This window comes from Aythya marila, assembly GCF_965140915.1.
Source record: "Aythya marila genome assembly, chromosome: 5".
NCBI lineage: Eukaryota > Metazoa > Chordata > Aves > Anseriformes > Anatidae > Aythya > Aythya marila.
Window position 1 is genome coordinate 1685485 of NC_139046.1, and position 22541 is coordinate 1708025.

General features: G+C 47.9%; 1 protein-coding gene across 1 annotated transcript in view; it reads right to left on the reverse strand.

Moving 5' to 3' along the window:
• Window positions 1–22541, reverse strand: part of MDGA2 (MAM domain containing glycosylphosphatidylinositol anchor 2) — a 327024-nt gene that overhangs the window by 48277 nt on the left and 256206 nt on the right. Inside the window, exon 10 of the mRNA XM_082761709.1 lies at window positions 526–674. Coding sequence (XP_082617835.1) covers window positions 526–674 — 149 coding nt within the window. The remainder of the gene's footprint in view (window positions 1–525; window positions 675–22541) is intronic.

Below are 22541 nucleotides of genomic sequence, written 5' to 3' on the forward strand. Positions count from 1 at the left end.
AATCTACAAAGGCCCATCTGTGATCAGCTTTAATGTGGTCAAGGAAGATGTCAGTTCTCAAGGATCACTACACGTTTTGGTAGCAAAGCTACAGCTATTCCTGTGTGTATTAATTTACATGGAAGATCTAATATAAGATATATAGATACATAGAGATAAAAAAAGTTTAATTTCATTGCAAGCTTCTTTTATGCAATCTTCCCAGTGTATCTTGAGCCGCAGCCTTTGCAAACCTGAGGAACAGCTTTTTAATCTCTGCATTTCACACTGGAAATATGCAAATTAGTTTCCAGGATGTGCACACGGCAGAGGACTACTCCTGCAAGATGGCAGCAAATCTTCCAGAAGGAGGAGAAATGACTCCGATTCACAGAATGTGAAAGGAGGGAGGAAAATGAATCAATAATGTAAAGTAAAACAAAATAAACACAAATGAATAGAATAAAATAAAATAAGGCCAGGCTGCCTTCACAGAGGTCAGCACATCAAAAGACACCTCCCGTATGAACCAATTTCTCTCCTCACCTGCCTGATCCCTAGGCGATAGGCAAGGATGCGGTCCACAGCGTCGGGGTTCATCTGGGTCCACTGGAGGCTGTAGGAGTAAACACGGGGTCTGTTCTGCCACAGGGGGTTGTAAGTGTCATAGTAGAACTCGGGGGCATAGGCTTTGCCTGCAGGGGACAGCAACAAAAAAGGGAAAAGAAAGAAACCAAAATGATCAGACAGGCAGTTTGGGAGCCAAGCGTTGATACCCAGCCTGTAACCGCCCTCATCTCCCTGCATTTTGAGTCATTCTGTTAAACATCTTCCAGAAACACATTTTGGAATTATCAGCCTCCATCCTTTTTAAAAAGAGTCGTGGCAATGGTTTGCCTTTATCATTGATTGCTCCATGGCATCCTTGGCCCAGGTGTGAGCAGGGAAGGGGAAAAAATCATTGAGCTTCTAACAAAGCCAAGCTGGAGCGATGTAACACAGCTCTGCACTAATTTTTCATGGCCCAGCTGATTAAAATAGAGATATCAAAACAAGCTGCACTGCACTGAGCAGGGTAAGACTCAGTGACAGCTGCTGTACCTGGCACAAATAATACAAAATGACATCCGTGAGCTGGGAAATACAAGATGGATATTTCCAGCGACTGCTGCCTTCATCGCATCTTCTCCTCTCCCACCTCCCTAGTGAAAATGTACATAAGCCATCTTTTGTAACACCACAGATGTGCAGACTTACAGCATTATGTACATTATTTAGCAGAACATCCCAATCTGCACAAGAGATACAGAGGGGAAAATGACATCTCACCGTGCATCCTGGGTACACGGACATTTCACAGAAAGCTATTACAGCCTTCTTCCTTTATAAAGGTGAAAAACCTAAGCACGATTCCCCAAACATATGACAAAACACTATTTGAATTCATTAAATTTGAGTTTCTTTTAAACCCATGAATACCAGTGACACCTTCACAGGTAAAGTACCTTTGTGGCCTCTAGGGTGTCCCATAAAGAGTGATTTGTGTATAATAGCAAAAATGAGATAGAGTGCCCAATCTGGTTGCCCAACCATAGGCATGCAGTGGCATCTGAGGTGTACTGGGGTAGCTGAGATGTCTAACCGGGGTAGCAGATGTCTCACAGGAACTATTAGACACAGGACTTGCTAGAGTCATAGCTGGAGCTGCAGGCACCATCCCAGAGCCTGTACCACCAGGCACCGCTGTGCAAGCAAACCCACAAAGGCTCCTCATAAGACTTGGTAGGGTTAGGGGCATCTGAAATTAGAGCTGCCCCAAAAACCTTTGAGGGGACAATGTTTCCTTAAAATGCACAGTTAGAGCATACCCCAGAACTCTCGGTGGACTTGACCTAAAGGAACAATGTGTTTCAGAAGTGAAAGAGCACACACACACACATGCCAGAGAGACACTCATCAGCTTTCTATTTTTGAGTCATTTTTCATTGATCTTTTATTTAGCACATCACACCACCGCCACAATGTTGCTTCAGTTTCTTAAAGTAAAAAAACAAACAAACAAACAAACAAAAAAAAAAAAAAAAAACCAACAACAAAAAGTTTGGATATACTCAAAACAAGTTTTTACAGCTGGACTTGTAGGAAGCTTGGTTAACCACCAGTTTTTGCCCTGCAAGGTACAACTGGAAGAAAGCCCCAAGTCAAAACCAACTATCATTCATGGGACAGGTCCATCCTTGCCCTGCATGGCTCTGCCTTTTTTCTTTGAACTTCCTATGGTTCAAGAGCAGTACTGTTAGGAATAGGACATGGCAAACACAAACCAGGTTCTGCTGTGTTAAACATGGCATTTTATCACCTGAATTGTGCAAAAAGGAGACGAAGCACGGGAAACAGAAACATTTGCAGGTGATGTTCTCCCATTAAAGGTCTACAAGACACTTGGCATTAGACAAAACCAGAAGCAGAATGAGGTCTTTCCACATCCCAAAGCTCATACCTGTTCTTGTTCCGTGGGGAGATTTTGCCAGTGGAAGTAATTATGAAATGCAATGAACAACACAGGATGGCCTCAGGAGAAGATGTGAGTTGCCTGCTCATGTAGACCTAGGAGAAGGGTGTGCATTCACTACTCAGCTCCTTAAATTTGGGTATTAGGAGTGTGTGCCAAAATACACAAGGTATTGTTAGAGACGGATGGGAAGCGTTTTGCCATAGATGTCTCAAAACTTCAGTCATCAGAAAGGTAATGAGAAAAGGGGAAAAGAGAAAGGAAAAAGATTGTCAATATCTTGTGGTTACTGAGTAATCTTTTACCTTTGGCTGTGTCATCCTCTCCAGCCATGCCTTTCTTTCCAGAGGATGAAAGGCCCTTTTAGCCAAGCTAGTTCAGCCAGATTGCCCAATGAGGCTGCACATTCAATTAGAGCAGATTAGAGCAGATATGTTAGTGCTGAAGTAGCAAGCAACAATACTCCAAGGAAAAGAAGCAAAGCTAAACTGCTGCTTTCAAAAATGAAATGTAAGATAAATGAAGAGAGGATCACTGGTTGGTAAGATTTGTTTTCCTTATTTATGTGCAGTGGAAATAATAGAAAAAAACCTCACGCTGAATGCAAATGATAATCTTCCCCCTTCTACTGCAGGTGGACATAATGGCATCTCTGGGGGTCTACAAAAAGGATCCATAATTAGACGCTTGTCACAATACAGGCACTTGAACAACATAGTCACCTTTTGAGAAATAATGAGGGCTCATGAAGAGTTGCATTATTCTAAATCCCTCCTAACAGAAGAGATTTCTGGTGCGAATGGAGATGCTGAAAATTTAACAACACAACATTAAGTCCTTAACTTGCACACTTCAGAAGTACAAGAAAGCTGGGCAGTTTTAGCGTACGCAGAAATCATATGTTGCCTTTGATGGTGCAGGAGCTACGAGGCACACAAGCAGTGTACCTGGCCATGGAAGAGCTCACATCACCAAGACCCACCACCATCCAACCATTCCATTTCCAGAGGAGATGTTGTCCAGCAAAGATTCTCCCTCACCACAGAAATAAAGAGATGATGAAGGGTGTGACAGAGCTACCAACAGCCCTCGGCTCAGTATGGTTTGGGTGTGCAGAGACAGCAGGTCACCTAGGGGAAACCACCTGCATTAAGGATTAGCTCAGCAGCCAGCTCCGAGCCCTGGCCGTGCTTGCCAGAGGCTATCATGTATGTCCTGCCAGCAGAGATGTCTCAAGCACGCTGAGCATGGGGCTGCTGCTGCTCATAGCCCATCTGGGCATCCCTTGGAGCTGCCAGCTCCAGCTCCATCTGCCCTTCTTCCCCCAGTCACACCAGCCTGAACTTCCAAAAGCAACCCCCCCCTGTTTTGTTCTGAGTATAGGAAACTTTTGCCTGGCTTGTATCATTTGCCTTGTTCAAGCACAGGCAGCAGAAGTCACCTTCCTCTCCCTCCCTTCAGCCTGTGCAGCTGGATTTATTACAACTTTTCAGGACAGGCAGGCAGGGCTCAGCCTGCCTCTGGGACCAAAACTCACCAGGCTTCAGCTCCCTGGCTGTACCTGTGACAAACTGACCATTCGAATGCAATTTTGATGCACACTGGTCTCCCGCAGCCCAGGAAGGGATCCCCAGATTTTTATCAATTGAGTTATATTGGGGAAAAACAGTGGGTAGTGTCCTTGGTCCTAAGGAGAGCTCTGCAAGGCAGAGCCAGGAGGGCCACGTCCCTGGGCAGGGCAGCCTCTCACTGCCCCACTGTTCCTGGGGGTCCCAAAGGAGGAGGGTTTATGCCATGGCACTTCTTTGTGTCTGTTAAGGCAATCTGCAGTCAGGTTTAGAGCTCCATTAGCATGCACTAGCTTTAATTAATCCCTCCCTCTGTGCTCGCACTGCTGGAGTGCGAGTAACTGTGATGCTTGGGGCTCTGCCAGGCAGAGGAGGCACGGCACAGTTTAATGCAGAGTACAATATTGGTTTTCCTTCCCACCACTAACAAAACTTTTATTTTTTTACCTTCTGAATGTGTTGCATGTGCAGAATACAGCAGGTTGTGGCTCTGTATGGCAGAGGGCTACAGCAGGGGAAGGAGCAGTAATGCTGAGTGTGGCTTTGCTCATCTGGGCTGGCCCCTGCGTGAGAAAGTGATGCACAAACAGACCAGCTGTTTGTGTTTGAAGGCTACATGGCTACAAGAAGTGTGAATTCCTCCCCAGCATGCTGGCAGAGGCTGCCCAGCACAATTACACGTCCTGCTGCATTTGCTGCTGCTGTTCCATCAACCCGAATGCCTCCACATGTGAAACCAACAGTTACCAGTTACAGCAAACCATCCTCCTGGGCACGGGGTGGATCAGGATTTTAGCTACCTCACTCCTCAGGTTAGCACAGGATGAAGAGAAAAACCCAGCACCCAATTCACCATCGGATTCATCTGGATTCAAGAGCACATCCCAGCCCTGCAGAAACCTCCGAATTGGCAGATAGCATCCAGGAGAACATCCTACTCACAGAGCCATCTCCAGGCAGCAGCTATGGATAGAGGCAGGCTTCCTAAGACAGTATCCTGCTCTGTCCCCTGCCACTGGAGAATATCTTTGGTTAAAACTTGCTAGATATAAGATTCTATGAAAGTCTGAAACGGGACTTCAGGGAGATGTGATACCAGATCTCAAAAAGTATTGAGGATGTGACAGTGATTAATTAGTGTTGCATAAAGGCCCTTTCTGAGCAGCCATTCCTAAACATCTGGGTGGGACAAGAATACACTCGCTTTTAAGATGCATTGAGTGTGAGCACTGACTAAGTTAAGGTGTTGTTTGTACAATGGGTTACTAACTAGGGAAAAGGTAGACAAGAATATTCATATGGAAAACAAACTTGCTGCCTGCCGTCTCTGCACTGAGCGGTTATCTGAGCCACCTTCTGATGAGGCCACATCAGTACTGGAGGCAGCGTAGCATGGAGCCTCACCACAACAAACAGCAGTGTCCCCGAGATGGAGCTGGAGAACAGGGCACAAAGCAGCCTGCAAAAACATCTCAGCAGCTCCAGCAGCACCATCACTTAGAGCCCTAAACACCGCTGCTTGACTGAAAGAAATGATTGGAGTCACAGAACTATGGAATATCCCGACTTGGAGGGGACCCACAGGGTCACAAGGATCACTGAGTCCCACTCCTGGCTCCACACAGCACCACCCAAAAATCAGGCCTTGTGTTTGAGAGCGGTGCCCAAACACTTCTTGACCTCCGGCAGGCTCGGTGCAGTGCCCACTGCCCTGGGCAGCCTGTGCCAGTGCCCGACCACCTCTGGGTGCAGACCCTTTCCCTAACCCCCAGCCTGACCCTCCCCTGTCCCAGCTCCATGCCGTTCCCTCGGGTCCTGTCGCTGTCCCCAGAGAGCAGAGCTCAGCGCCTGCCCCTCCGCTCCCTGTGAGGGAGCTGCAGGCCACCATGAGGCCTCCCCTCGGCCTGCTCTGCTCGGGGCTGAGCAAACCCGGGGACCTCAGCCGCTCCTCATACTTGCCAGCCTGGTGTGGGTTACAGCAGGATTTCCCCAGGAGCTCACTAATGCACAAGAAGTTGCAGACTATTAGAACATAGCTGCATTGATGCATTTAGCCATGTTTCTAAACAATCTCCAGTTTTTCAACCCACGTGCAATAGCTGCACTCATCCATGCCGACCAAACCAGCAGAAGACACGCATGTTTTTTAATGTATGGATTCAGTGACAGCAGCTAATCGATATTAAAGGAGTTACTATAACAGACAGTGTTAAAAAATCATTAATTTCTGATGGATAAGAGTCATCAAGGTACATGCTTAGTTTCAGTAATTACTTATTTCATAATGAATCTGAGTCTGGATCAGGAAGAGGAACAAGCATCATCTGTCAGCAGCCCCAGTGTGGCAAACAAATGCATGGCTCTTCCCCAGGAACAGCCCCTCTCACTCAGAGCCCTTCTGCAGTCACCGGCGTTTCTTGTGCAGCCTCTTGCACACAGCATTTCAATTCCTCCAGGCAGTACATCTCAAATATTATCTACCGGCTCTCTGCTAGCAGAAGGCCAAAAATAGTATGGAAGACAATAGGGAACTGATTCATAGAAAACAAACGAGAACAGAAAAGCCTCTTCTTTGCCGCTGCTTACTGCTGAAGTCATGCTACATCCCTCTGCATCACTGAGATCCTAGCAAAAGCCAAAGTGCTGTCCTGAGAAGGGAACCGATGCACTCATTTACATGGGTCCTGAGCTGGTACCTTCCAGAGAAATTCCTTGACCGGTCACAGGAGACCTTTCCCTGGTTGTTTTCGCCTCACTCAGTCATTTATCTCTTAGAAAAATGAAATAAGCTCCCAAAAGAATTATTTTACTTCACTTGCCAATACATGCCTTCCAAAGTAAAATAAGAAATCAAGAACATGCATTGCAAATCTAAATTGTAATGAATGCAAACACAACCCACTGATTTCAAGCAATGGCAATAAAATGAACAACGACATTCTCTCCCTAATTATAGCAGCTGACTACATACCCCAGATGGAGTCTCTGAGTGCTGGGTTAGTGTTTATGCTGGCTTGTCATGCAGAAACAAACAGTAGTAACTGTGCAGGCACAGCACCAGTAGCAGTGACAGCTTTAGTAGACACACAGACAGCACTGAAGGAATCATTTCCTTGCGTTGTCTGTTTATGTTCCCCCTATCTTCATATCTATTTCTGCTAATTTGCTTGGTGTTAGACGGTTTGCGAATGCAGCATCTTTGATATCTCTGTTCCATATTGGTAGCACATATGCACTTTAACTTAACATGACAAGGAGTTCAATATAAGCGATGATCAGGGTGTCTTGCACTTTATAACAGCAGCTATAAATGTTTAGGGAAAATAAAATAAAATCAGAGATTTACAAATGCTTCCCCATCTGGCAAATTCAGCTCCAGACCTTTCTATCTTTAAAATGCATGAAGAGTATAAATCCTAAACAAAACAATATATTTAACTGTGTAAAACACTGCGAGAAACAAAGTTTATGAAAAATGCCGCCCATTACTGTGCTCTGTTTTATGGCAGGATATATATTTTATGAAGGATTTTCAATAAGAAAGAAGAGATACTTTGTTCATTATTTGCATACCAAAAAAGGAATATACGTCTTCACCTTCCCGACCTGCTCGCCGTCAGCAGCCCCTGCAGCTGCCTCGTGCCCCACTGCAGGCTCACCCCTCCTGCTCCCCACAGCCCCATTTCGGACTCCTCAGTGCCACTGCCCCTCCTGCCCATCCCCATCCATCCCAACCTAATTGGTGCCTGAGTCACAAGCAACTCAGGATGCACGGCACAAAGGAAGGGGTTTCAATATTTGGAAAAATATCTATGATTTTTTTTTTTTTTTTCCCCAAAACTGCTCTTAGAAGTGAAAATAGCTTTTCCAATAGCTTCAGTCCCTCTGGGAACTCCTGTTCTTGTCACACCTGAACCAGCCTGTGACCAGCTACCCCCACTTTTCCTCCTCAAATTTTAAGACAGCATTAACAAAATCAGCTTCCCCCTTCCTGAGCTTTGCAGATCAGTCCCTGCTGTGGCTTTCTGAGGGCTCTGTCACACCATGTACAGGCTCCCTCTGCAGTCTTCTTCTGTATTCTGCATTTCATACGCTACCTGCTTCACACCAACAGTCACAGCACTTCACATCACTCTCTTCCATGGCAGCCTCTCCTTTATGAAACTAAAAACTAAAACCAAAAACTAAAGCCAAAAACCTAAAGCTTGGCTGATTTCTCTGTCCAGTGATGCAGCTACAGATGCCCTCTTCCCTGCTTGCAGCCACCATCATCCTCCCATCATTTGCTTGTGGACAACATTTCTCAGTTGGGACCTTCTGTAAAGCCTCAGATCTTTCCATTTGTACTGCTACATTGTGGGTTTTGTCTGCACAACATCTCTGAGATATCGCCTGGCCAAAACTTGAGGGCTGATGGCAAAGAGCACAGACGTGGCCTTCTCTTAGCTGTCCTAAAGAGCCACGTCCAGGGACAGGTTTGTGTTTGCAAATGCAGAGTCTGGGAGTCTTGGTGCTACCACCTGTTCCTGCAGCCCCAGCTGACCTGTGAAGCAGGAATTTGTCTTTCGATGAGAAAATTAACACTGAAACCTGCTGATCCAACAGGAATGGGGCAGGGAGGGCTGGAAGGTGAGGCCTGAACACCATGAGCCTGGGGAAGATGCTCTCCCACACCTCCCCTCTCTTCCCATGGGACTCGCCAACACTAAACACTCGGTGCCGTGGTAGTGCTGTCCAGCAAAATGACTTGCACTGTTTTACTGCTTCTTTGGGCAGCCTGGCTTCTGCAGCTTTCAAGCCACAGCTTCCAGAAGCACACCTAAAACCAAGCAGCACGAGCCAGCAGAACTCTGTCCCACAGGGCAACCCCCAGCTGCATCCTCCCTCCTTGCCCTTCTTGGGTGATTAACTCTTCTTTCTTTTCTTCTTCCCCTATGGAAGTCTTAGATCAAAATTAAATAAATGTGCACCACTGTGAGACAGCCCCTCCCTCCACTCCTTAAAGGTGAGGCTTTGGTCTCAGATTGTAATTAATTAATGTCATTTTTCGCCTCTTCCTAGCTGACAGCAAAAGCACGCTGGAGACCCAGCGATAGCGCCTCACCACCTTTGGTAAAAGGTCACACTTGGCACCGCTTGCCACGCTGCTGACCTGCAAGAAATAAATATCCCAAACTTCCCCACGCTGCCTCAGCTGAGCCGGGAAATTAATTGTCCAGGAGGCAGTCACCGGCTCAGCACCCACTGCCTTTAATGGGCTTTGGACCAGGAGATGGGTGAAAAACCCTGTGAGCACAGTGAGAACTGCCTTTCTTATCCGCGTGCCTGCCGTTCAGCCTGCCCGGGGCAGGTTGCTCTGGGGCCCTGCCACAACCTGCTGCCGGGGGCTGCCAAAGCTCCTGTCCGCAAAGCATTCCCCACCAGCAGGAGCGAGTTCAGCAGGAAACAAAACAACACCGACCCTCCGTGTGCTCTGGAAATTGTCTTTCCTGTTGCACATTTTTCGGAGCCACTCTGGGCTCAGTAGCACTGTTACGCTCTCCACGGTCTCCAAGGTCTTTAATTAAAATCAAATACCCGCTGTGCCCAGCAGATGAATGACAAATAATTTTTTAAATGGCAGTGGTACTTCAGAAGGAATTTTAAGACCACACAGGCAAGAATATAAAGTGGCATATGGTCTTCTACTGTTCCCTGAAGTTCCCAGCCATCCATGACTGTTCCTGTGCTGGAAAACAGACTATGTTGGAAAGCACAGACTGGGTGGGGAACAGAAATAAAATACCACAGCGCCAGTGTGACTTGAGATGTGGAATTGGGATAGGAGGCTATTGCAATCAGTGACACAGTAAGAAATTTTCTCCTGTCCTTGAGAAAGATAAAAATGTTACTGCAACCATCATTAAGCTTTACATGAGAGATTATAACTTATACAGTCAGTTTATAGTCTGTAACATTCATTTAGACTTACTGGAAAGCTAATAACTTATAGTCAGCTTGTAATCAAATCTTCCTTAGAGAAGCAGTGCTACAGACAGTGAGGATTTAGAGGTAGTTTGTATGGATGTCTTCGCAAGGAAATAAATTAATTCTAACAGTAAGTCAACCCACTCGCTCTGCCATACCGAAAGGCAGCTCCCTCCATCCCGAAATCTAACAGCCCACAGCTGCTAACAGAGCTCAGCCAGTCCAGGCCCTGCCTCAAACTCATGTCTGCTCACCAAAACTGAGAGCTTTTCTCTCCAGACTCGAAGGATTCCTCCCACAGTATGTATCTGTACTGAGAAAAGGGAAAAATTAACATACCCAACCTTCCCATGAGAGTTTTCCACCCCTGTCCCTCAAGACACCAATATTTCCAATGACAAGAGTTGCAAAGCACCCACACATCCCACAGAGCGCCTGGAACACCTCTGGTGCACGCAGGGAGCTCAGCAGGTAGCACACCAGCGTGTGCCCATCGTAACAAAGCCACCAGCACAAAAGCCCAGAAGAAACAAGTCCAAGGGGGCTCAGCTGTGCTCAGGCACTTGTCTGCAAGATGGAGACAGCCTCTGCCTGCTTCTAGCGCTGCTGAATTGGTGCCTCTGCCCTCAGTCGCTGCTGCCCTGCACATCCCTGCTGTATCCAGGCATCTGCAGCTTTGATGTAAGCGGGCCTGGCAAATTATAAGCTATTTGCATGCAGGAAAAAACCTCAGCAGAACAGCAGTTATGAACACGTCTGCACACGGTGGCAGAAAAAAAAAAAAAAAGAAAGAAAAAAAAAAGATGAAAATGCAAATAATGTAATGGCTTGCATGGGTAATCTGGCATCAGCTAACAAACATACCTCTGCTCCAGCTCGCTATTGCTGCTCTGTAAGAGCACAGAAGTGATACAATCACAGTGCTTTTATCTGACACCACAGAGCCCATCTGCTTTTAAAGTAGAGAGGAAGTGGGTGGATCAAGTTAGCTTCAGACACTGTTTTGGACACTAATTCCTTCTAAGAAAGGAGGATTTGGAAGAAACAGTCCTGTCTCGCAGTGGTTTGGGCACCTTTGCACCGGCTCATGCGTGGCCCCGGCAGAAGACTCGCTGCTTGGCAAGCTGCTGCACCCAGACCAAGAGAGGCAGCAGAGCTGTGCTTACCATGGCCAAGGACAAAAATGCAGGCACCTCTGGCTTCCCCAAGGGCATGTGTGCAGACAGGGCTTCCCCTTGCTTTGGGCGTTACCTCAGTAATTACTCCGTTAATGCCCCTTCACTCCTAATTGAATTAGTTTTAACACCACGGCTGAATTGCTGGCTAAGACTTGGCAGCACAGAGCGTGTGATGCAATGCAGTAGAGCCTGGGTACTCCAGTCCCTCTCTGGGTTTCGATATGGTCCCAGAGGTCAGAAGGAAACAGGACTGATTAAATTGTTTGGGATTATTGCACATCCTTCTTGGTAGCCAATTAGCACCAAATAATTTCCGTACATACGAAGTTCTCACAAAAAGAAATTGTGCACTCACAAAGCAAGAATACAAAAAATAATAATAACTGCAAATGCAAAGTTATTGATTTCAAACCCATTGAAGTTAAAGCAACCTTGTATAAAGTTCTGCCCACTCAAGAAACTCAACTTTCAGACCAGGTATCAGTAGAGCTGACTTCAGAAATGAGACTGCGAGCTGCCAGCATGTTTTCAAAATGTGCAATTTCAACAAATCTCCATTTATAACCTGCATCATCTTCAAAGATCTGTAAAGGAAGTCTTGGCAAGAACTGGATGTCATTGTACTGTTAGAAAATGGTAGGACCAGTCAACTAGAAAATGAATTATAAGGTAGGGGTCAACCTGGAGATTAAAACAGAGGCAAGTGATTCAGATGAGCCTGAGTGAGAATGAGCCAAATGCAAAGGCAGTGCTGCTCTCGGGGCTCCCAAAAAGGAAAAGTGGCAAAGGAAAGATGTTACAGCATCTCCCCACAGATTTTCAGTCTATTCAGTGGGTCTTGCAGAGACCCAGAATTTAGCTGGTTGGATGTAATTATAATATCACATGCTACACCGTGTAATTAATGCAGAAAGAGGTGTAATCATACCAGTATTTTTTCACTGTGTTTTGCATTGCCCTTCCACACAAAATTATTCTCACTTTTGTTTTACAGCAAAACGGAACCGAGGTGAATTTGCAAGACAACATTAGATGTCTATACTATTTTATATCAACATCGAGGAGGCCTCAGCACATGTTCACATGGCTCGCCTGCAGCACAGCAAGGCCCAAGTGCCCCCACCAGGCTCAGAGGGCTGGCAGCCAGCCCCCCAGAAGCACGGATCCTCAGGTACTGATTTTTTTTGCAGCTAAAGCCCTGGATCTTGCCTGTGAGCAAATGATCAGTTGCCTGGCATCAGGAAGGAACGCCCTGCACTCGAGGAACAGGGCCTCAAAACCAGGCAGTTTATGCTCGAATTTTGTGCTCCAGATGATGGGCAGGAGCATATCCCCGAAAAGAGAGCTCCCAATCTAATAAACCAGGTGACTGTTAAGAGTGGTGCTGCATCCTGCTGCCATGAGGAAGCCAGCGATATGGCGTGGATGAAAGGTCTCCGAGGATTTCAGTTAATTTAACCTGTCTGTTACTCCCCTGAACCAGCCAAGCTGCAGCAACGCTCTATTCAACAAGAGCAAAGCGCATTATCCAGAGGTGAAGTCTGCCTCCAGACAGGATTTTAGGTCGTGGCTCTCCAACTTAAACCCTCTCTTGCTTTTTTTTTTTCCTATTACCTCTCTCCCTTGCCACGTTTCGGTGTCACGCTGTGCCCTGCCTGTTTTAAGTGTGTAACTTGTCCTTGAAGTGCTCACTCCAGTCACTTTGGCAGTCTGGAACACAAGCACCATGCATTTAGCCAACTCTGCTGCATATTCATACATAAATGCAACTTTTAAAGTAATTCTCCAGTTCTCATTGTAAAAAAAAAAAATAAAAATCATCTGAAGGTTTTGGAAGGGACATAAAATCCTTTACTTGGACACAACACAGCCTCATTAATGGTGCGTGCTCTTATGGCTTGTCTATACTGGGACACGCTCAAGCTTGAAGATGTCTTACCAATACCTTCTTAGTGCCAAAAAAGTTCTGCTCTGTGGAGATGATCTCCTACATTGATTAATCATAATCTGTCAGAGGCTCGGAGTGGTTTTATACAGCAATATTTTTACATGGGGGGGGGGGGGGGGAAATCTTCAGCACAAGTGCAGTATCTTTACCACCTTTTTTTTTTTTTTTTTTTTTTTATTAAAAAAAAAAGGTTAGTTTAGGTATTTTAAACAATTTTGTATCTTTTTTGGCACCAGAACATCCAACCTGAAAGGAAACATCTTAAACACCTGAAAGGTGGCACAGTCACTGCGGAGCCCAGAGCTTTCTGTGGGGCAGGCAAGGCAGCTGGAGGGCTCTCTGGGGGCACCTCCTCCCTTCACCTCCCATGATACCACCCCACAGAAACCAGCAGCAGAGTCAGAGCACGATAAAAGATGCAATAAGGAAGTCGGCATATCAAAAAGAGATGCACATAATTCATTGTAAGGATTAAGTGAGTAACACTGTTATAAGTTCGATTGTAACATTGATAATGAGTTTAATGGAAAGTGGAAAGCAAATTTGGATTGAAATCAAACAACAAAAAATATTTTTCCTCTGCTTTTGCTCTTAAAAAAGAATCCTGAACCGATGAATTCCATGTTGGCTTTTGGGAGGAGGCAGGCTGAAGGTGATGTTATTTTCTCCTCTGTACCCGTGTGTTTCAGTGCAATCAGCGTGCCCTTTGTACGGCTGGTTTGCTGCCCGCAGCAGGGCCATGGCCATGTCCTTCCTACAAGGAAGACGCCAACCTGGTGACTGCTCTGGATCTAGCTCTGTGTTTAATTTAGCTCCTTTTTGTCCTCAGTCCTTTGGCATATTTCATGCTGAATTACCAAATACCAACCGCACCCACTCCAGCAAGTGCATTCCCGTGTCCTGGGCCCTGCCTGGAGCACTCGTGTGTTAGCATGGGGCACAAAACTGATTGAGGGGAAAAATACCCTTTGTTAAAAGGTTAAATGGGACCACATTTCAGGACACGTACACATTATTTAGATTAGCACAGACATGAATTCTGCAGCTGAGGAGAAAAGCCTTGATGTTTTCCTACACTAAAAAAGCTGTTTTGAAGTTTGATTAGGTTTCCTTTGAACTATGCAATGTTTCAGAAAACATATTCCATTTTACTGGGTTTAACCTCTCTTCATTTATCTTTGAAGGCCCCCATTTCTTCTTAATTTTGTTAAAAAGCCATTTCTGCTGTGTGCCAAACAGTGACTTGGTTGGGTTATATTTAAAAAAAAAAAAAAAAAAGTTTTTCTTTTGCTAGCATTTTAAGATTTTCAGGACAGCAAATATCAAAGGTAGCTCTTTTTCACTGAGAAAACAGATATTTTTTTTTTCTTTCTGAAAGATGTGCAGGCTCTGGGAAATAAATATTCATGGTGAAAACACTCCTGTAGCTTCACCTGTAAAAAGAGCACCTTCTGGATAACCAGCAGCCTTTAGACCCCAGCAGCAGGGCCGTGCAGCCTGACCCTCGGCCAGGCGCCGGGCAGCCTGGGCAAAGCCCTCGGTACCTGCCAAGGAGAAGGGGCCACGCTCTGCCTGACATCCTTCCCCTTTGTTCAGCATTTAGGGACTGCCCAACACTACTGATCCCTTTTTAGCAGATCAGCCATGAGTTGTGCTCTTGACAACACGCTCATTTACATGGAGTCCTCAAAGAAGAGACAGAAATTCTCTGGCTGTGCTAACACAGCATTTTCTCAAGAAAACAGCACAGATTTTTAAAACTTTTTTTTCTTTTTTAAATTTTCTAAATCAGATTTGATTTTTTAATTTGGTTTTCTGCAGGAAATAGAGCCAGTAAATGCAGGTGAGTTTTCACAGAATAACAGAATTTCTAGGTTGGAAGAGACCTCAAGATCATCGAGTCCAACCTCTCACCTAACACTAACAGTCCCCACTAAACCACATCCCTAAGCTCTACATCTAAACATCTTTTAAAGACCTCCAGGGATGGTGACTCCAACACTTTGCAGCGCGAAGGGAGCTGGGTCCTCTCTTGTGCCCTCCCTCGAGGCTCTGTGCAGAAGGGCTGCCACCTCTGGCACAAGGGCTGGAGGAAGGGAAAGAAGCACTCACACAACCCCTGAGAATCAGCAACAGAGTGGTTTATTGCTGGAACGTCTCGCTGGTAAGCCTGCGGTATGTCCATGGTGTTTGGGGGCCCCATCCCAAGCTAATGCTTGGGATGGAGCCTGCGCGACGCCGAGTAGGGGGTGGTCCGGGCACTCCTGCGCCGCTCTTTGTGTGCTTGCAGAGCAGAGAGCAAGGACGCGCTGCGGGGGTCCCAGCTCTGTTCTGGTGGAGGGGGATCCACCTCCATCGGCTCCTCCACGTCTTCCCGTGGATCCAGCTCCATGGGCTCCACGGTGCTGGGCAGAAGGCTAAGCCAGTCCTTGCCCGGGACTGCCCAGACGGGCTGCCTTCCATCCGTCATGTTTTCCGGCCAGGGTGCCGAGCCAGGGGGTCGGCCAGTTCCACGCCTTGGTCCTGTGCCACTGTCGGCTTGGTTTTGATGCGTGGCTGCGACGCTGCTGACTGGATTCTGGCCCTGGCTGGGTCCCGCGCTCTGTTCGGGATGGTAGGCACGTCTCTGCTCCCTGCGTCGTTCTTGCTGGTGGTCCTGCCTTTGCCTCGTATCACTGGTGTGGCCATGGGAAGGCCCAGGTGCCCCGTCGCTGTATTGTTGAGGGGATGGCCTGTTCCCTGCATCGCTGCGGTGCCAATGGTACCGCTTGTAGGTGTCTGGGCTTGCACGGTGGGCACGTGTCTGCTCCATGCGGCTGTCTGGCCGATGTGCCTGCCTTCGCCCCATGCCATCGCTGCGCCAGTTGGAAGACCCATGCCCCGAGTCGCTGTCAGGTTTAGGGCAGGGACGGCGCACGGCTTGGAGCTGCTGCTGGTTGAGTCCATCCTTGCTGGGTCTTGGCTGCACGCGATGCTTTTGATCGGGAGACCTTTCCATGCGGGGTGCTGAATCACGGGGTCGTCGACTTTCATACCTGGGTGCCATGCCACTGTGCGGTGGATTTCCCCTTGTGGCTCCGCTGCTGACGTCCCATTTCTGGCCGTGCCTGGGTCCCACGCTGTGTTGTGGGCTAGGGGCACGCCTCTGCTGCATGCGGCTGTCCGGCCGATGTTCCTGCCTTCCCCCCTCGCGACTATTGCGTGCATTGTAAGGCCCATGGCCCGAGTCACTGTGAGGTTTAGGGGAAGGGCGACGCACGGCTTGCACGTGAAGTCTGAGCCCGTCCTTGCTGGGTCCTGGCCGAACGCGATGCTGTTGATCGGGAGACCTTTCCGTGCGGGGTGCCGAATAACGGGGTCGTTCGCTCCCATGCCTCGGTCCTGCTCCACTGTGCGCTTCCTCTACACGTGTGGGCCCGACGCTGCCACGCCTGGGCCCCGCACTGCGTTGCGTGCTATAGTCACGCCTGTGCTCCTTGCGGCGCTCCGGCTGCTGGTCCTGCCTGTGCCTCACGCCGCCGTTTTGGCTAGAAGAAGGCCCAGGCCCCCTGTCGCTGGATGGTCGAGGGGCCGGCCTGTTCCCCGCATCGTTGCGGTGCCCTTGGGACCGCTTACGGGTGTCTGCGGGCTGGGTGCCAGAGCTGCCCTGGGCACTGGTGTCTCTTGTGCCTCCGGCGCTCTGCCTCTGCCCATTCATCTTCTTCTCCTCCTCGGCTGCTTTCCTTGCTGGTGCTCGCTGCGACTGTATCGCCGTCCGCTCACACCAACGAGGGCCGCCTCTCGCCTTGCTGCTTTGGCTCTTCCTTCTGCCACGGATGCGGCTGTCAGAGGGCCTCGAAGCTCAGCGAGTGGCGGGCCAGCGGCACGGGGCCCCTTTTATAGGGCCCGCAGCAAAGGCGGGGCAGTGGTGGCCACTGTGACCTCAGCAAGCCCCTGTGATGGAGGGGCCCGTGCGTGGCTGAATTTGGGGGGCTGTGTTGGGAGTGGTCTGGGAGATGCCCTCACGTGGAGGAAGAACAAGGGTTGGGGGGCTGAGGGCCCCTTTTCTGGGGCTGGCTTCCCTGGGCCATTTGGCTTGCCAGAGAGAAAGGCTGCCCCTCTGTCACATGGACTGCCCTGCACCTCCCATCCTGTGCCCTGGGTTTATTTTTAACACTGGTTTTTAGGTAATTTTGTTCTTTATGAAAAAGGAGAGAAGCAAGGTGTATTTTCAAACCTAATTCCCATCTGTGCTTGTGCTCCGAGTGAAGAATATCTTCCCCACATGACATCTAGTCTAAATCTCCCCTCCATTTGCTCCAAGCCATTATTCCTTGTTCCATGGCTACACTCCTTTATAGTATCCCAGCTTTCTTTTAGGCCACTTTTATGGGTGAGGTTAGGTGGCAAAAGTGCAGGACCTAGCAAATGGCAGCCCGATCTACCTTGTTCCACATGTTCCACGTGACCTTTTCCAGCTCAGGCTCTAGCTTCTGATCAGTGGAACATAGAATCACAGAAATATTAAGGTTGGAAAACACTTCCAAGATCATCTGGTCCAACCATCCCCTACCACCAGTGTCACCCACTAAACCATGTCCCTGTGCACCAAGGTCCAAGCTTTCCTTGAACACCCCCAGGGACAGTGACTCGACCACTTCCCTGGGCAACCCGTCCCAATGCCTGACTGCTCTTTCTGAGAAGGAATGTCTCCTCATTGTTTTAATTGTTGAAGAGTAGTGCTCTTTGTTCAATTCTTTGTTTTAATTGTTGAAGAGGAGGGGCATGACATTTCCATCTTTCCACTCACCAGGTACATCGCCCAGTGCCAGGACTTTTCAACTATGATAGAGGCTTGGGAACTCCATCAGCCGGTTCCCTCAGGACCCTGGGATTCACAGAATCACAGAATTTCTAGGTTGGAACAGACCTCAAGATCATCGAGTCCAACCTCTCACCTAACACTAACAGTCCCCACTAAACCATATCCCTAAGCTCTACATCTAAACATCTTTTAAAGACTTCCAGGGATGTTGACTCCACCACTTCCCTGGGCAGCCTGTCTAAGAACCCTTTCGGTAAAGAAGTTCTTCCTAACATCCAACCTAAAACTCCCCTGGCTCAACTTAAGCCCATTCCCCCTTGTCCTGTCACCAGGCACGTGGGAGAACAGACCAATCCCCACCTCGCTACAGCCTCCTTTGAGGTACCTGTAGAGAGTAATAAGGTCGCCCCTGAGCCTCCTCTTCTTCAGGCTGAACAAGCCCAGCTCCCTCAGCCGCTCCTCATAGGACTTGTTCTCCAGGCCCCTCACCAGCTTCGTCGCCCTTCTCTGGACCCGCTCAAGCACCTCGATGTCCTTCTTGTAGCGAGGGAACCAAAACTGAACACAGTACTCGAGGTGCGGCCTCACCAGAGCCGAGTACGGGGGGACGATCACTTCCCCAGCGCTGCTGGCCACACTGCTTCTATACAAGCCAGGATGCTGTTGGCCTTCTTGGCCACCTGAGCACACTGCTGGCTCATATTCAGCCGACAGGCTTCCTTCTCAATCACACATAAAAGCAGAGCAGCATTGGCTCTTAGTTTTCCTGCAAGACACAAATATCCCTGTAAGGCAAGAGGGAAGAAAATCTGGGCCATTTCATGCCTGAAAGTCTTGCTGATAGACCTGGAAAAATAGGAACGCTTTAAGCCCAGCTAGCAGGGGCAAAATAAACTGAAACTGCACAAGGCTTGGGCAGCGATGCAGTCACTACAGCAGTGTGCTCGCCCCGTGCAAAGCACAGCAAAACTCCAACCTGTGCTACATGGGTGGCCCCCAGGGAGTCCCTGCTGGGGCACCGGCAGTTGCTTCGCCTCCCAGTGCTGCCGAGCACTCATGCACCCTGCTGAAGACAACAGGAAAGTAAGAGGGCTGGTCTTGCTGATGCTGAAATGTGAAGGAAAGAAAAAGAAAAAAAAAGGGAAAAAAAGCACTGTTCTCTACTTTTGCATGGTTTAAAAGCAATTTTCAAAAACAGACATCAGTGCGATAGCATCTTTGTTCAGGCTGTAAATCAGCAGTAAGGAGATGAAAATTCAATCCAAGGCTCTCAATAACACTACCCAAGAGAAGATGATAAAGAGCAAAGGGAATCGGACCTTAGCCTCAGCCTTGCACTCCAGCAGATTTCAAAAGGATAACCATCAGAAAATTGCCCATTAAAGCAAAGTATCTGAGTGCCTCCTGACAGACGGGAACGCGCCGCTGAGCGACCCAGGGCCAAACTACCAGAAGTATCTCAGCGGTTCAGGAAAATGTCATGGCTAATCTCGAGGCAGATGAAGTATCTGAAAGCAATAAGTAGGTTAGTGCCGCATGTTCCCAAGCCACATGAAATCAGGCGTGAGTGTGTCAGGGGATGAGAGCCCAAGGACCGCTTGATTTTCCGAAATGTCCCCAGGCAACGTGTGCGAGTTCCAAGATGGTTTGGACTTTAATGATAGGAAATTGTCTTATTTAAATTAATATCTGCAAAGTTATAATGAATTAGCCAAATAATTAATGTGACTAAGAGGACAAACCAGAGGATTTTGAGGCAGGGAGCTGATAGAGCACAGAACCGCAGTGGAGTACAGGGAGGATAGGACCATCCAAGGACCTGACAGTGGGATGTTTTAAAAGAGATGTCTGAGTGTGCTGTTGGTATATTTGTCTGGATATTCTTGGCCTCACGACTGCTATTTGTGCTCTGAAGCCAGGCTGGGCCAGTCAGTGAGAACGCAGTGGGGAGTGGGAAGGGCGAGTGGTGAGAGCAGGGGGATGAGGGTGAGCTCCCGCAGCCCCCTCCTGTCCTCCCTATTCTGTGTCCCTGGCTTAAGCTGGATGAGAAGGCTAGAAAGGGCCAAAGAGATGCTCTAGGGGTGAGGAAAGGCTGAACTGAACCCACTGGTAATGTGGCAGACGGCCGGCGGGCACCCGCTCTGCCAGCACCGCGCTGCCGCAACGAGGACAGCCCCTGCTCAGCGGGGTGAGACAACGACAGAAGCCAAACTTGGAAACAAACAGAAAAGCTGGAATAAACAAACAGGAATGACAACACTGAAGGGAAGATCTGGAGATTAAAAATTAATAGCAGCTTGCTAACAGGCACTAGCGCATTGCTGCGGGGCTCCCGCGTACCTGTGCATGCGGGGACTCGCTCAAGCAGCGGGGACACAGAGGATAGATACAAGAAGACATTGGGGAAACACCACGGTATAAGAGAGGTGGAGGGCATAAATAGGGGAGATTTGGATTTAAAAATGAAAGCCCCAAGCCCCCTGGTGCTGACTACATGAGAAATTCTGAATCCACCCAAGTGGATCAGTTTTCTTTAGACTTCAGTGAAACTAAGGTTTTACCCTGCCAAAAATATAAACACAAAGTGGTTTGGAGGAAAAATGTCACATATTTTTTAAAAAAGATAAATATTTAAAAGAACAAAGTAAATATAATTCCTTAATTCCCACTGAGGAAGATGTGTAGAAGAGAAGCAGAAGTGAATCTATGAAGGAGAATATTTGTTATTCTAAGAAAAGAACACGTCTGTATTTCCAGCACAGAACTTGCCTCTCCCATGCCAGCTTCCTCGAAGACCAGGGGTGACATGCCTGTGACTGCCATCGATCATCCTGCCTTGAGTTTTGAAATGAAAGGGACACTACCAAGGAGAAGCATGCATTTTTGTCCCAAATGCCTTTAGCATTACTCATATAAAAACACTTAGCAGTGTTAGAATGGGAAGAGAAGAAAGGAAAAATATGTTTCTGGTTTTCAGTTTTCATCAGGCCCTGACGTTAACTCACCTCATGCAGCCAGCCGTGCAGCCAGCGGCCCCATGCACTTATGGAGGACATTGGCAGGGAGAAGCACTCAGGCCATGGGTGTCTGCTTCAGTTCTGGGCTGTATTTCCGTTCAGAAATTAGGATAAAATGGATGGCACACACCTCAAATGGGTCAAAGCCTTACTTGCAGGTATTTCTGCCAGGGACCTGGTTTTGTCCCTAGGTTTCAATAATGGAGTGCCCTGGACGGCCCCTTAAACCACCGGTGTGTGAGGAGCTGGTGCTGAAGGCAAGAAGGATGGTGTCCTAAAACATAAGCTCTGGAACTGTCCCTTGTTCTTTCATGTAATTCCCTAAGAATTTCTAAGAAAAAAATAATAAAATGGGAAGCTACAAAGAGCACAGACTTCTGTCCCCTAGCTCAGAGCAAAGGCCTTCCTTAACAAGCAAGGATTGATGAAGCTATAAAACTTTACACGGCAGAACACTGTTTAATTCAGCTAATGGGGCCACGGAGAAGAGCCCAACACCCTGCGATTTCGAGTGCCTGCAATTTAATTCAGAACGATGTCCTCGTGTATCCTGGCTTTCAGGAAAAACTGATGGCAGTGCTGATACCACTACAGCACCATGCTGCACAGACCAGAGGCACCGCGCGTGGTGCCCAGGGCAAAGAGGAAACACAAGGGCAGAAACTTCCTCACGCTTACACACATCCAGTGAGGATGTTCCTGCAAGGCTCCTGGGAACCACCCAGCTCCTACTGGGATGGATGCTGTGGGCATGCCGAGGGGAGACGTGCCCAGGGTTCAGATTTATTATGCTCCATAGGAAGGGAGAGCTGTGCTCACGCTGGCAGCCAACAGTTCCACCCTACGTGACTGGCCCGACATCGGTCTCGGCCACAAGCAATGAGAGTGAGAAGTAGGACTGGATAAGTAAATAATTAAAGATTGTCTCATTAATTTAAGCAACGTTTAATGGGGAAAACAAAGGGCAACCAAAACAGAGCAACACAAAACAAGCATCCCGAACTCTCCTTGCAAATGAGTCTGACGGAGCTCTACTGTGGGGTCAGAAATCAGTTCCTAAAAGTAACAGTGTCAATGCAGTGACATTTGCAGCTTCCTTTAGTGCTACCCAGCACTATAAATACTGATTTAGACAGCATCACAGATATCGTATATAACACTGTCAGTCCAGACTTACAGGCAGATTTCATGATGCAACCTGAGCAGAGGATCATACAAGAGTGCGTTTCTGGGCCTTTCAGACACACTGAGCTGCAGTTAAACAGCTGCAAGAATTTAACCTGGATGAAACAGAATGTTGTTTCCATACTTAAAAGTAACTCTTTGGACAGCAATTTTTGTAAACATTTCAGCCCGAGGCAGGCAGCAGCGTGACAGATTTCAGTGCAAGTGGTTAAAGCTTGCCAAAGTTATCAGCTGCTGAAGATAAAGCGCGGTGCTGACACTCGTCAGGTAACCTCAATTATGGATAATCTTAATCCTAAACAGCTCCCTGGGTGCACAGAGTATTGCTAAACAACCCCTGCTGCAGAACCAGCTCTTCCGCCAGCAACACCACTGTGTGTTTG